Source organism: Heliconius melpomene, chromosome 21 (assembly GCF_056956725.1).
Source record: "Heliconius melpomene rosina isolate 202511_hmr_F chromosome 21, ASM5695672v1, whole genome shotgun sequence".
Lineage (NCBI taxonomy): Eukaryota > Metazoa > Arthropoda > Insecta > Lepidoptera > Nymphalidae > Heliconius > Heliconius melpomene.
Genome location: NC_140409.1, coordinates 1,039,770 through 1,052,215, shown reverse-complemented (window position 1 = coordinate 1,052,215; position 12,446 = coordinate 1,039,770). Strand labels below are relative to the sequence as shown.

Below are 12,446 nucleotides of genomic sequence, written 5' to 3'. Positions count from 1 at the left end.
ATCTTTTATAAAAAAATGTCTTATAATCTGGTTTATTTAACCGAGTCGAGTCGTCAGCACAGTGGCAACACGACGAATCAGAAATCCCTAATGTGTACACGTGTACTGTACTGTACTCATACTGTACTGTCGAAGTGTCGACACGACACGAGTCGTGGCCTGAAGTTAGGCTTTCTGAACTTTTGCGCGTTGTTCACTTGGGTCTGTCTGCCTGAGTGGCCACAACGTCACAGTCACACACCCTTGTACCGCTGCGCCACGACGGCCTCTATCTATTTAAAAAATAGTAATAGTTAATTTATTTAAAAATATAAAATAATAATACTCATTCTTTATCTATTTAAAAAATTTAAATCTCTATATCTCTATGTCTATATAGTATACTAGCGGACGCGCGCAGCTTCGCCTGCTTATTTACACCCTTAGGGGTGAATTCTAATAAATCATGAAACACGTGTTCAATGAAATATTTTTAAGAGTCTCAATTTCAAATTTTATAAAAATCAGTGGCGATTTAAAAATTTTTCCATACAAACTTTCAACCCCTATTTCACCCCTTTAAGGTAACATTTTTTCAAAATCCCTTCTTAGTGGTGTGATTCAGATTATGAAAGTAAACATCTGTCCAAATTTCACGTTTCTATATTTCTATATAAAAAAAATCAGCGACAGCATATTATTAGTAAAAGTCCATTAACTTAAAAGATTTTTCGACCTAAAAGTTTATTTTTCAGGAAGAAATATTAATTTTCCTTTAAGAAATTATAAAATTTGTTAAAAAATATATGTACTTGACCTTAAACATACTTTTGTAAACTTTCTTAAAGTTATTTAACAATTTTATTTCACGTCTTTTATCACATATATAACAGGACTAGCATAACAATCATCTAAAATCTTACTTTATTAATTAAAACCTAAAATTCTCCATAAAACTTTCATTAAACAAGAATTTAAAGAAAGTAATTTGAAAAACAAACTGCACCCGGCATCTGTTCAGTTCTCAGATAAACGATAGTGACATTTGACATATATCTCTGATATTTCCCAATTTAAATATAAGTTGTGAATATATTATTTTCCTTTAAAAAAACGCTACTCATTTATTATGTACAAATATTTAAAAATATCAATATGTGTAATTTATTGTGCAATGCATTTTAATTTATTTATAACACATGTGACATATCACATAAGTCCTTTAAAAATGAATGACAACTAGACATGGGCGTTACGTAGCGTCACTAGTTTCAGAAACTGCTTACAAGCCAAATCACGGCATAACTAGTTTCGGGCTGTCGTCGAAACTAGTGATTGTGATGATTCGGAGCTACGCGGTGATTGTGAGCTACGCGGTTATTCGAAACTACATACATGTTGCGTTGTGGTTATGTGTCTGTACACATAGCCATTATTTCACATACGTAGTTTCATGAGAGTAAGCAGTAAGCACTAATCAAGTTACATCGACACTAGCACAGTTGTATCTCGCTCTATTATAGTACGTACCGCAACAAAAAAGAGACGAGAATAGGCGAATTTGATTGATAAGCTACAAACATCGTACTTTTTTGTATTATACACCCAATGAAACGAAAAAGCGATTCTAAACTGTAAATGCAGAAGTTAAACTATATTATTTATAGTTTTATGAAAATTCCAAGAAAAAACCATATTATTTTTATTAGCTACATTGACACTTATGTAGTTGCATCTTGCTCTATTTTAGTACGTTTCGCAAGAAAAAAAGAGACGACAGTAGTTTAATATGTATGCATTAATGCAATTTGATCGATTATTATTTTATATCGATAATTAAAAAATAAATTCTGCCTCGACACCAGAGCGAAGAAATGAAAATATAAATGTAAATAAATATTTAATTTCCTCGATTGGGACTCGAACCCGCAACCGTCGCGTTACAGCCACGCCCTTGTGCCGCTGCGCCACGACGGTGGATTTTAACCAATTCCGAGTTTTTTTTGTTTAGCGTGACGTAGCTTTCCTAATGTTTATTATTTATTAAAAGAGGTTCGGTTACAATGGCTTGCGACGTTCACTTCACACTTGTATATCTTAAGCACATTGGGATTTTTTATGCGATCTACTAACACTTTTAAGAATTCCGAGAAACGAGGTTCGCTACAAAAAATTGAGGCGTAAACCCATCACTTAATAGAACTTTGAATGTTGATAATAAATTAGCGCAAAAATCTTAATTTGATGTTTTTAATGATTCCTTACGTTTGTATAAAGCTCAACAGAAAAAATATTTTATATACGTAATAAAGAATCCATAACTGAGCTTACAATTTTTATAACTTTTTTTAAGATCTTAATTTTGGTTTTGTATTTTGTTATTTTTTTTTGTTTTATGTTTAGCTATATAGCAATAGTGCAGGCTGCTAAAATTAATTACTTTTTAAATGTTTTTAATTTTAAGTCTTTTAAAGTTTTATTGTATACTTTATTTTAATTATGCAAACAAAAATTCTGAAATGGTCAGCGAATAAAGGCTTTATTTATTTATATTCAGTAGTAAAATTTTAAAATTTAATTTTAATTCAAATACTAGATAAATAAATCAACTTCACGCTATTTCCCACACACAGCAGGGTAGGCAGAGGGAACCTAGTGTAACACTCTGTTACACTAGGTTCCCCACTTTCTGCCGAATTCTGGAGGCATTGCGTGTTGAGTGGCAGAACTCAACTCCGCGCTTTACCTCGACACCAGAGCGAAGAAATGAAAATATTAATTTAAATAAATATTTCATCTCCTCGAGTGGGGATTGAACCCATAACCATCTGGTTTTTACCTCAAATTTGGTCTCAAGTTTCATCCAATTTTAAACCATAATATTTTGCTATTACGTGTCAGTTTCGCGTTTATGTTTTTTTTTGTATTTTTAAATTTCTTTTTCCATTCTGTAAGTGTAAAATTATTCCCTCTTTTTGAATGTATTTTGTGTGTAAATTTTTTGTTTTCACTTAATTTGGAATTTTAATTTCACTCCGTAATTAAATATATCAATCAGCGAAAAAACTATATAAAATTCTATATATTAAAAATATATAATATAATAAAGTGTGTATAAAAAAATATATAAAAATAATTGTATATAAAATAAATTAATAAATAATTACATTTTAGTAGCAAGATATTGTAATTTAACCTAAAACGTTTTCAATCATAACTATTGAAGTAATCGTATTAAACTTACAACGGCTTATGAAGCATTTGTAACTAGTTACAGAAATAACTAGTTTCTGAAACTAGCTACGCGTAACCCCGAAACTAGTGATCACCGGTTATGCTTAAAAGACGTTACGGCCCATGTCTAATGACAACGAAGTAGGCGAGGCGTACATATTGCCATATCCTTAAATTTCTCTAAGAATAACACTGTCATAATGGTAGAAATTCGCTAGTATAATACGGATTTGTTTTAAAATGAGAACACAAGTGATTCATGAAAGTATGTTTATTTATGTCACAGCTTAAAACTCTTAAAGTGTATATAACTTATTAAAAAACATGTTCTTCTTAATTTTTGTTATAGTAGAATTCAGTAGACAATTTTATTATAATGTACAGTATTGGCAACACTTAAAGCGCGACGCTAGAATCGGCTTTACATATACATAGAGTACTTTCTAGCTTTGCTCCCAGTTAGTTTATACTTCGAATTCGAGCGTGTTACCTGAAAATTATATCGAAATAATACTTTATTTACTCGACGTTTTCTCTATTAAACTTCTACTAAAAATGTTAAATAAAAATACTTATTAACGCATTTAATATTTAAAAGTAAGTATTAATTTATTTTGCCTGCGCGTTCGTTCATTTCGCTCCGTGTTTACAACTTGCGAGAAGACTTATTGTGTGTAGTTTTTTATTTCTTAAAGTGATGTGTTTTGTTTTTGTTTGTTGAATGTCTTAAGTTCTTTGTATATTTTGAGGCTTAAACTTTAACTTATTTAAGAATTATTGAAGTTATTTATTGTACAACTTTTGTATAAGTTCATTTTTCTTGTGGTGTTTATGTTCTTTAAATATTTGTTATCAATGGTGGGTATATTTAATAGTTATTCCTTTTTATTTTATTTTATTTTTAACTTTTATGTATTTCCTGTTTATTTTTCTATTTGTATATTTTTGTTAAATGTAAAATGGTATTATTTATTATTATTTAAGAAGTATTATTTATTAAACTAATTAAATCATTTTAATTCCTTTTATTTAGAAAAGGTTGTACCTTTGAAGAACTCTAAAGTTCTTTAAGATTTGTATGTACTTGCATTTAATCTATTGATATAAATATTATTACTAATGACATTATTGATTTACTTTAAGTCTTAAGTAATAAAGCATGTTTTTGTTGTTATATTATTTTATCTTAATTTGATTTGTCTTTGCACTGATTATACAAGCCATACAAAGTTGTCATGCACAGGCAGCTCTTAGTCCATATCAAAAGACAAAAAGAAAAAAAATCTCAGAAGGACATTATTAAAGTTTATTTTAGCTTCATACTGTAACTGCAGGACAGGGCAGAGGAAACCAAGTGTTAAGAGCCTCGAACCCCCCGTTACCCAATTTGAGATATTGTGTATTGGAGCTGAGCTCTGTGCTTTGTCTCGTTACCAGAGTTACAAAATAAAAATAATCCATTCTCCCAAATGGGGATCTAACCCGGAGTTGTCCCGTTTACAGTCAGTCCATGTACCACAACCCTTTTTATCTTTAAATTAGCATGATTCATATCACCCTTATGGTTTGGTACATACATACTAATAATTATTTGTTTGAAATGTTTATAGTTAAAAGATTATAGATCAATAAATTAATAAAAATATTTATTTTCTATTGAATTTTATTATACATGGGTGTGACTTCAACGCGATGGTTGTGGGTTCAGTCCCCGCTCTAGGAAGTGAAATATTTGTTTACATATATATTTCCATTTCATCACTCTGGTGTCGAGGCAAAGCTCGGCATTGAGTTCTGCCAATTAACACGCAATGCCTCCAGAAGTCGGCTGAAAGTGGGGAATGGAGTGTCTTAACACTAGGTTCCCTCTGCCTGCTCTGCTGCGTGCGGGATACAGCGTGAAGCTGTTTTATTTTATTATATTACATATTTAACTTTTTATTAATATTTTACTTATAGGTTTTATACAAGATTCATTTAGGTAATGATACTTAAAATCAAAATTACACTTTATTGTAAAAGAAAATTACCAACACTTTGATCAGCAAAGATAATATATTATGTACACATATGTATTTATACAATTTAAATTCAAGAGTTTTCTTGATGAGAATTCAGTAAAATATGAATTTTAAGCAATTTCCTCTTGTTATTTACTATTTTAAAAGCTTTTATTTATCTTGCAATGTATGTATGTATGTTCGGGTGAAATCTTTAAGCTCAATTTTGAAGTAGATATCTTCAACCGATTGAGCTGAAATTTTGTATATATAGTAAGTTTGGATGATAATGCACGATAAAATATGTCATTCTAAATCTAATTAGGCGGACCATACAAGATGGCGAAATAGTTATTTTTAATGTACTTCTACAATAGGGGTATCAAATGAAAGGGCTCGTTGAGAGCTACTCGAAAAATAATGTGATGTCATTCTAAATCCAATATGGAGGATACCGAAGATCTATTTAGTCTACTTCTACAATATAGATATCTATTGAAAGGGCTTGTTGAGAGTAACTCGAAAAATTATGTGACCTTATTCTAATTCCAATATGGCGGAACATCTAAGATGGCGGAATAGTTATTATTTATGCAATACAAGTCTAAAATGAAAGCGCGTTAATCAATATTAAATAAATTAAAACTTTAAAATTTTAAACTTTTTACAGATTTTACATAATTAAATTAGTACTGGTTTATTTACAAAAGTAAATCGCGCGACAAGCTTTTATGTTCATATAAATTGTGTAATACACGTGTGGTTATGTGTTGATAGTTAAAATTTAAAAGAAAAAAATATTTTCTCCTTTTTAAATCGTTTAAATAAAAGGTTTTTCTAAAAAAGAATTTTTGCTTTTTTTTGCTGCCAACTTTGCAAGTTGAAATTTTATATATATGTATTGCAAGTAGCATACATATTATAGTGCAAGGCGAATCGCAAAATGGACTGGTTGGAAACCTACGCGATGCAATAACGCGAAAGCTCGAGCCTGGGACTCTATCACAATGCATACGCGCCTCGCGATCCACCTCCGCTTACTTGTGTCACTGCTATGTTCATTTAATATAATACTAGCGACCCACCTGCTTATGTGTCATTCTCATGTATAACCCATATTAATAATTAATAGTCCTCGGATTAGTGGTAGAACACCACAGTCGGTTTGCAAGTATATAGCATCATTGTTTATATAGAATGATAACAGAATGCTTAAGATAACGATAACCTTTGGTTAGTGACGTTTGTTAAATCGCTTTTTGTCATGTATGTACCTATATGGCGAAAGTTTATTTTTATTTAACGTTATGCTTATTTAGTTTTTAATGCAATGTAATTTATATTATAGTATTATGCGCCGGCTATCACCATAAATAACTTAAAAATTAAGCCTAATCCTGAAATTTATGTACAAAATTTAAAAGTCCAATCGTTTTTAGCACAACGAGATGAGGTCGCTGCGGCTTTTGAGGTGCCGGCCGTGTTCCACGCGCATGTTCGCCCTCGTCATCGTGGTCCTGGGCTTCGGAGTGTACTGCTACTACTATACCATCTCCCCAGCTTATCCTAAACCAGGTGAGTCATGAGTTTAAGAAGAGCAGGTAGTTGGACGGGGGGGATTCGCAAGCTTGAAACGTCCAGTCGCTAAAGGATATTGGAGTGAGCTATAGGGTGTTAGCTATACGAAGCAGGATAAATATTCCAGTACAGTATGAAGAACTCAAAGACAAAGCTTAAATGAAATTATTGCTCAAGTTAGATTAGGAAATGTAGGAGAGGACTTAATGATGATTTCTCACAATTTTTACGGGAATCAGAAATATCAAGATATTATTGCGTCTCGAAGTTCACACAAACAAATCGCGGTCAACGACTAGTTACTTTATAAAATGGACCGGAGCACTCGCATATGCCAATTAATTATTTGCCATATAATTCCAAGATACAAATAAATCTATTTAATTGCTCGTGTTCAACTTTTTTAACTTGGAAGGTATGTATGTATGTTAGTTCGGGTGGAATCTATGAACTTATGTATTTATTGTATTTGATAATAAATAAATATTAATAGTCTGACAATGCAGTGAAATGCAAAATTCAGTCTGGACATTCCGATCATCTATACTATCTATACTTCTATACTAATATAATAAAGCGGAAGAGTTTGTTTGTTTGTTTGTTTGTTTGTTTGTTTGAACGCTAAGATCTCTGGATCTACTGGTCCGATTTACATTGTTTTTGTTTTGTATGAAAGCTGCATTCTTCAGAAGTGCTATAGGCTATATAACATTACATTACACATATGGACTAATATATTTTAAAGTACATTCTAATTTGACATGCAATTTATTCTGCCATGTTAATAACAACCGCCGCGTCGCTACGCAACAGTTACCGCGACATTTTGATACTCATCCTTATGAAAATAAATATAATAGTCACTCTTAACATTTTACCTAGATTGAAATTATAGTTTACTGTATAGCATTCTAATAAATAATTAAGGAGATGTCACTGATTCCAAATGACCTAGCCTACGAGTGGTATAGTATGAGTATGACCGACGCGAACGGGCAGATGACGTTGACGGTTTTATAAATTTTCATACATTTTCGAACTATTGTAAATGTTTATGTAATTATTTGCTGTTTATAATTAATTTAAGCTACACTTTGGTTCTCTTCTTATTTTATTTGATATTGCCCGCTAAAATTATCCTACTTAATAGAGAGAAATGTTTAGTTATTTCGTAGAGTCGATATCTATGTATGCACGTACGGAAAACTTTAGGTACTTTTTCTAATATTAAGAATACCTATCCTTTAGTTACTTTTAATCCTTTTGTTGGTTCATTTCAATAACTCAGATAATTTTTTCTAATCTTATTATTCTTTTTGATTATTTGAGCTTATATTTTCTTACTAATTCTATTGAAAATTGAAAATAATTTCCTGAATATATTTAATAAATATTCTTATAATTGAAGCAGGCGTAGCCGCGTCCGGGCCCACTAGTTATTAATAGATAGGGAGGCGAAGAGGGGACTTTCGGGATTTACTCAAGCGCGGCAGATTACGATACTGGGGATTCCTTGTACTCGGTTACGTACTTCCACCAAATATGAGTTCCATATATACGACCGCCCGTTTAGGATAAAGAATCAGATTTGTAAAAAAATTGATCATCGGAAATTCCCGAGCGCGTCAGATTAAGGTAAAGTAAGTTAGTTACATGCTAAATAGTGTATATTCCACTAATCTGACAATTTGAGAGTAACGTTAAGAAGAGGGAGGGCTACAAAGTTGTAAAAAAAACGTTATATCGACATTCTCGAACGTGGCTATTTTTTTTTATTTTGGAGGGAATAATTCAAGGATTACGAAAATATATCATTAAAAATATATTCCACAAGCCGAAGTAATAAAAATTGATCGATAAAGTTTAATGTAGCTAAGGGTTGTCTATATTCCTCTTTCCATGTTTCTAATCCTCTCTCACTCTTTCTCTATTTATCTACTCTCTATCTCATCAATGAAGATGATAATTTAAAAAAGTACTAGAAAAAATTATTGTAGTTTTTTTATAAATACAAATATTCTATTTCAAACATACATTCTTTTATTTACATTCTTTTTCTTGAGCTTTTCAATTGATTACGTTCCATGAATAAAAAAATTGAGGCCAGTAGTGGCGCAGAGTGTGACTGTAAAATCGGCTGGTTGCGGCTTCAATCTCCATTCCAGGAGATGATATATTTATTTAAATTCATATTCCCATTTCTTCGCTCTGGTGTCGAGGCAAAATCGCGACGTTAAGTGCTGCTACTCAACACTCAATGCCTTCAAAATTTGGCAGAAAGTGGGGAACAGAGTGTCTTAACGTTAGGTTCCCTCTACCTACCGTATTGTATACAACGTAAAGCTGGCTTGTTTATTTTATTTGCTTAAATAAAATATAATTTTAATATGCAATTCTTCTTCCTCCTGGCATTAATCCCGGCTATTGCCAAGGTGTGCCCTCCTACTCAACCTACTCCACTTTGCACGGTCTTTTGCGTCCTCGGTGGTTAGACCATTGGCTTTCATGTTCTGCATCACGACATCCAACCAGCGCTTCTTTTGGCGTCCGGGAGGTCTCACTCTAGGAACTAATATATCAAGGCACTTGCATCCGCCGGCGCGTAACGTGGCCAAACCATCTCAGGCGACGCTCTTGGAGCTTATCCGTTACGTCACGGACCCCAAGACTACCTCGAATTAATGTGTTGCGTATTCGGTCAGACCGCGTTACGCCGCACATCCACCTCAGCATCTTCATTTCCGTGACGTGAAGCTCCTGAGTGTGCCGAGATAGTGCTGGCCAACATTCGCTGCCGTATAAAAGAACCGGTCTGATGATGCTCTTGTATATCAGCCCCTTGAGCATGGGCGGTATTCTGCGGTCGCAGACCACACCAGTGACCTCCCGCTATTTGGCCCAGGCAGCGCTTATCCAGCCTTGGACATCGTGATCGATGCCTCCAGACTCGTGCATGACGGATCCAGGGTACCTGAACTTTTCCGACGTAACGGCTGGCTCAGAACCTATAAGGATCGTGCTTCGACACATTTAGTTTAAGACTGCCGTTCTCAAGCGTACCCTTCCATAGCTTCACTTTACGCTCCAGCGTCAGTCGGTTCTCGTCAATGAGTGCTATGTCGTCGGCATACATCATCAGCCATGGAGGCTGGTCCTGGATGTTAGCCGAGACAGTATCGAGTACTACATTGAATAAGAACGGACTAAGAGCCGAGCCCTGGTGAACCCCCACTGTAATCGGGAAGGGTCTAGTGTCGCCAACAGCAGTCCTAACCATAGAAGCGTAATCGTGATAATCTCAATATAGGCCTCAGGGATCCCTTTGAATCGCAACGCCCACCAGATACACTGACGAGGCACACAGTCACAGGCCTTCTGCAGATCTAAAAAGGCCACATGCAGAGCTCTCCTTTTTTCCCTGTATGCCTCTATCAAAGTTCTGAGGGCGAAAATGGCGTCCACGGTGTCCGATCCTGGCTGTAATCCATATTGAGACTCAGAGATAGTACACTCTCGGCGGAGCCTGAGGTCAATCATGCGCTCGAAGAGCTTCATGGTTTGACTCATAAGCTTAATGCCCCTATATCTACCACAATCTTGAACACTGCACCTTCCTTTGTAAATAGGGGTAATAAAGCTAAGCCGCCACTGATCAGCATCTTTTTTCTTTTGATTTTCATCGGCATCTTACCAGTGTTCAAGATACGGTTAAAAAGGTCAGTAAGCATGAGCACACCAAGAGAGCCCAACGATTTCCACGCTTCGATCGGAATGTCGTCAGGTCCCACCGCTTTTCCGTTCTTCATGCATCGAAGGCAATTACAAGTTTCGTCAAGGGTTATTGGGGCAATAAGTCCGAGGTTAGGCGGTGGGTCGTGATGAAGACTGCATGGATGCTGAGTATTCAGCAACTCCTGGAAGTAGCTTCTCCACCTCTCCTTCACAGAGGCATGACTACAGAGCAGCGTGTCCTGGGAATTTTAATATGCAATTATTACAGTTATTTTACAAAGAATATTATAAATCCTTATCCAAATCAATAATTTAATATTTAAGACTGGTTCTGAACGAATAAATTAAAATATTCATTAAATCGCGCTGGGAAAGCCGCGGGCGGGCCGCTAGTATTTAATATTAAACGTTCTAATATCAGCTCGCAGCCAACAGGTAGCTTATCCCGCATACAGCAGGGTAAGCAGAGGGAACTTATCATTAAGACGCTCCGTTCTCCACTTTCCGCCGAATTCTGGGGGCATTGCATGTTGAGTGGCGGAACTCAACGCCACGTTTTGCCTCGATATCACAGCCAAGAAATGAAAATACACTTTTTAAATAAATATTTCATTTCCTCGAGTGGGGATTAAACTCACAACCAGTCGCGTTTACAGTTACACTTTGTACTTAATTTTGAGAAATTGTAAAATTTCATTTTAGATTTTTTGATTTGATGCGTATTGCAGCAGAAGTCTGAAATTTGACATGTAGATAGAGACTACAGAGGGCCAACTAAAATTCTCCAAAGGCTCCAAAGTAGGTATGGTAGGTATACAATATAATTGACGAAGCTGGGTTTTTCTTATTATATACTCGTAGATTGGGTCTTCCCTGGGTGACCTCTTTGAGATAATAAAATAAGCATTGATAGAGTTTCATGACTTTCATGATTAATGAATAATTGATATACTCCACATACAGACGCAGACTACATGTAGGTACTTATTGAAAATGTCCAATGTGGACGAGAATAGAAATGCTGTGGCCACTGTGCCGCAGCACCATGGCGGCCTCGGTATGTTGCTTGCCTTACACAACCGAAACTACCGCGCAAACATAGTCGCGGGCGACATCTAGTTTTACAATTGAAAAAAAAACTAACCACACTCAAACTTATACGAATATATTTAGTACTAGTGGGCCCGGACGCGGCTACGCCCGCGAAAATATAAGCCTAAATAATTAAAATAAGTTAAAAAATAATAATAAGTGGAGATTTATTATTAGAAAAAATATTTGAGTAACCGAAATGAACAAACAAAAGAAGTAAAAGTAACTAAAGAAAATTCTTAATATTAGAAAAAAAAAACCTAAAGTTTGCTGTGCGCGCGTACTAAACATTTTTCTATATTAAATAATAATTATTTTTTGCGAACAATATTAAATAAAATCTCAAATGATTAAAATTGCGATATTTTAAGTGTATAACATCGGTATAGATAACCGAACTGAGATTAATTATAAGCAGCAAATAATTACATAAAAAATAATAGCAATTCGAAAATCTATAAAAATTTACAAAATCATCAAAGTCATCTGCCCGTTCGCGTGGGTCATACTCATACTATGCCGCCCGAAGGCTAGGTCATTTGGAAGTTAGGAAGCATAATTATTTATTACAATGTTATACAGTTAACTATAATTTCCATCTAGATGAAATGCTAAAAGTGACTATTATATTTATTTTCATAAGGATGAATATCAAATTATAGAAATCATCTAATTTTTGTTAATGTATACAAATCTATATCGGCGCGCGCCATGTATGCATTAAGCAAACTCACTTTGGGTGACGTTTTCTTAAAACAGCAAACTTTGCAAGCCGTTGCTTAGCAACGCGTAGCGACGATTGTTATTAACATGGCGGAATAAATTCCTTGT

At 34.3% G+C, this 12,446-nt stretch overlaps 1 protein-coding gene across 2 annotated transcripts in view; it reads left to right on the top strand.

Annotated features, from left to right (window-relative positions):
* Positions 1–3,628: 3,628 nt before the first annotated feature.
* alpha-Man-IIb (alpha-Mannosidase class II b) overlaps positions 3,629–12,446 on the top strand; it is a 42,579-nt gene continuing 33,761 nt past the window's right edge. Inside the window, exons 1-2 of one of the 2 annotated variants that reach the window (XM_085206671.1) lie at positions 3,629–4,071; positions 6,653–6,788. In XM_085206671.1, coding sequence (XP_085062797.1) covers positions 4,045–4,071; positions 6,653–6,788 — 163 coding nt within the window. In that variant the 5' untranslated portion in view covers positions 3,629–4,044. The remainder of the gene's footprint in view (positions 4,072–6,652; positions 6,789–12,446) is intronic. The other variant, XM_085206672.1, reaches the window with a different exon arrangement.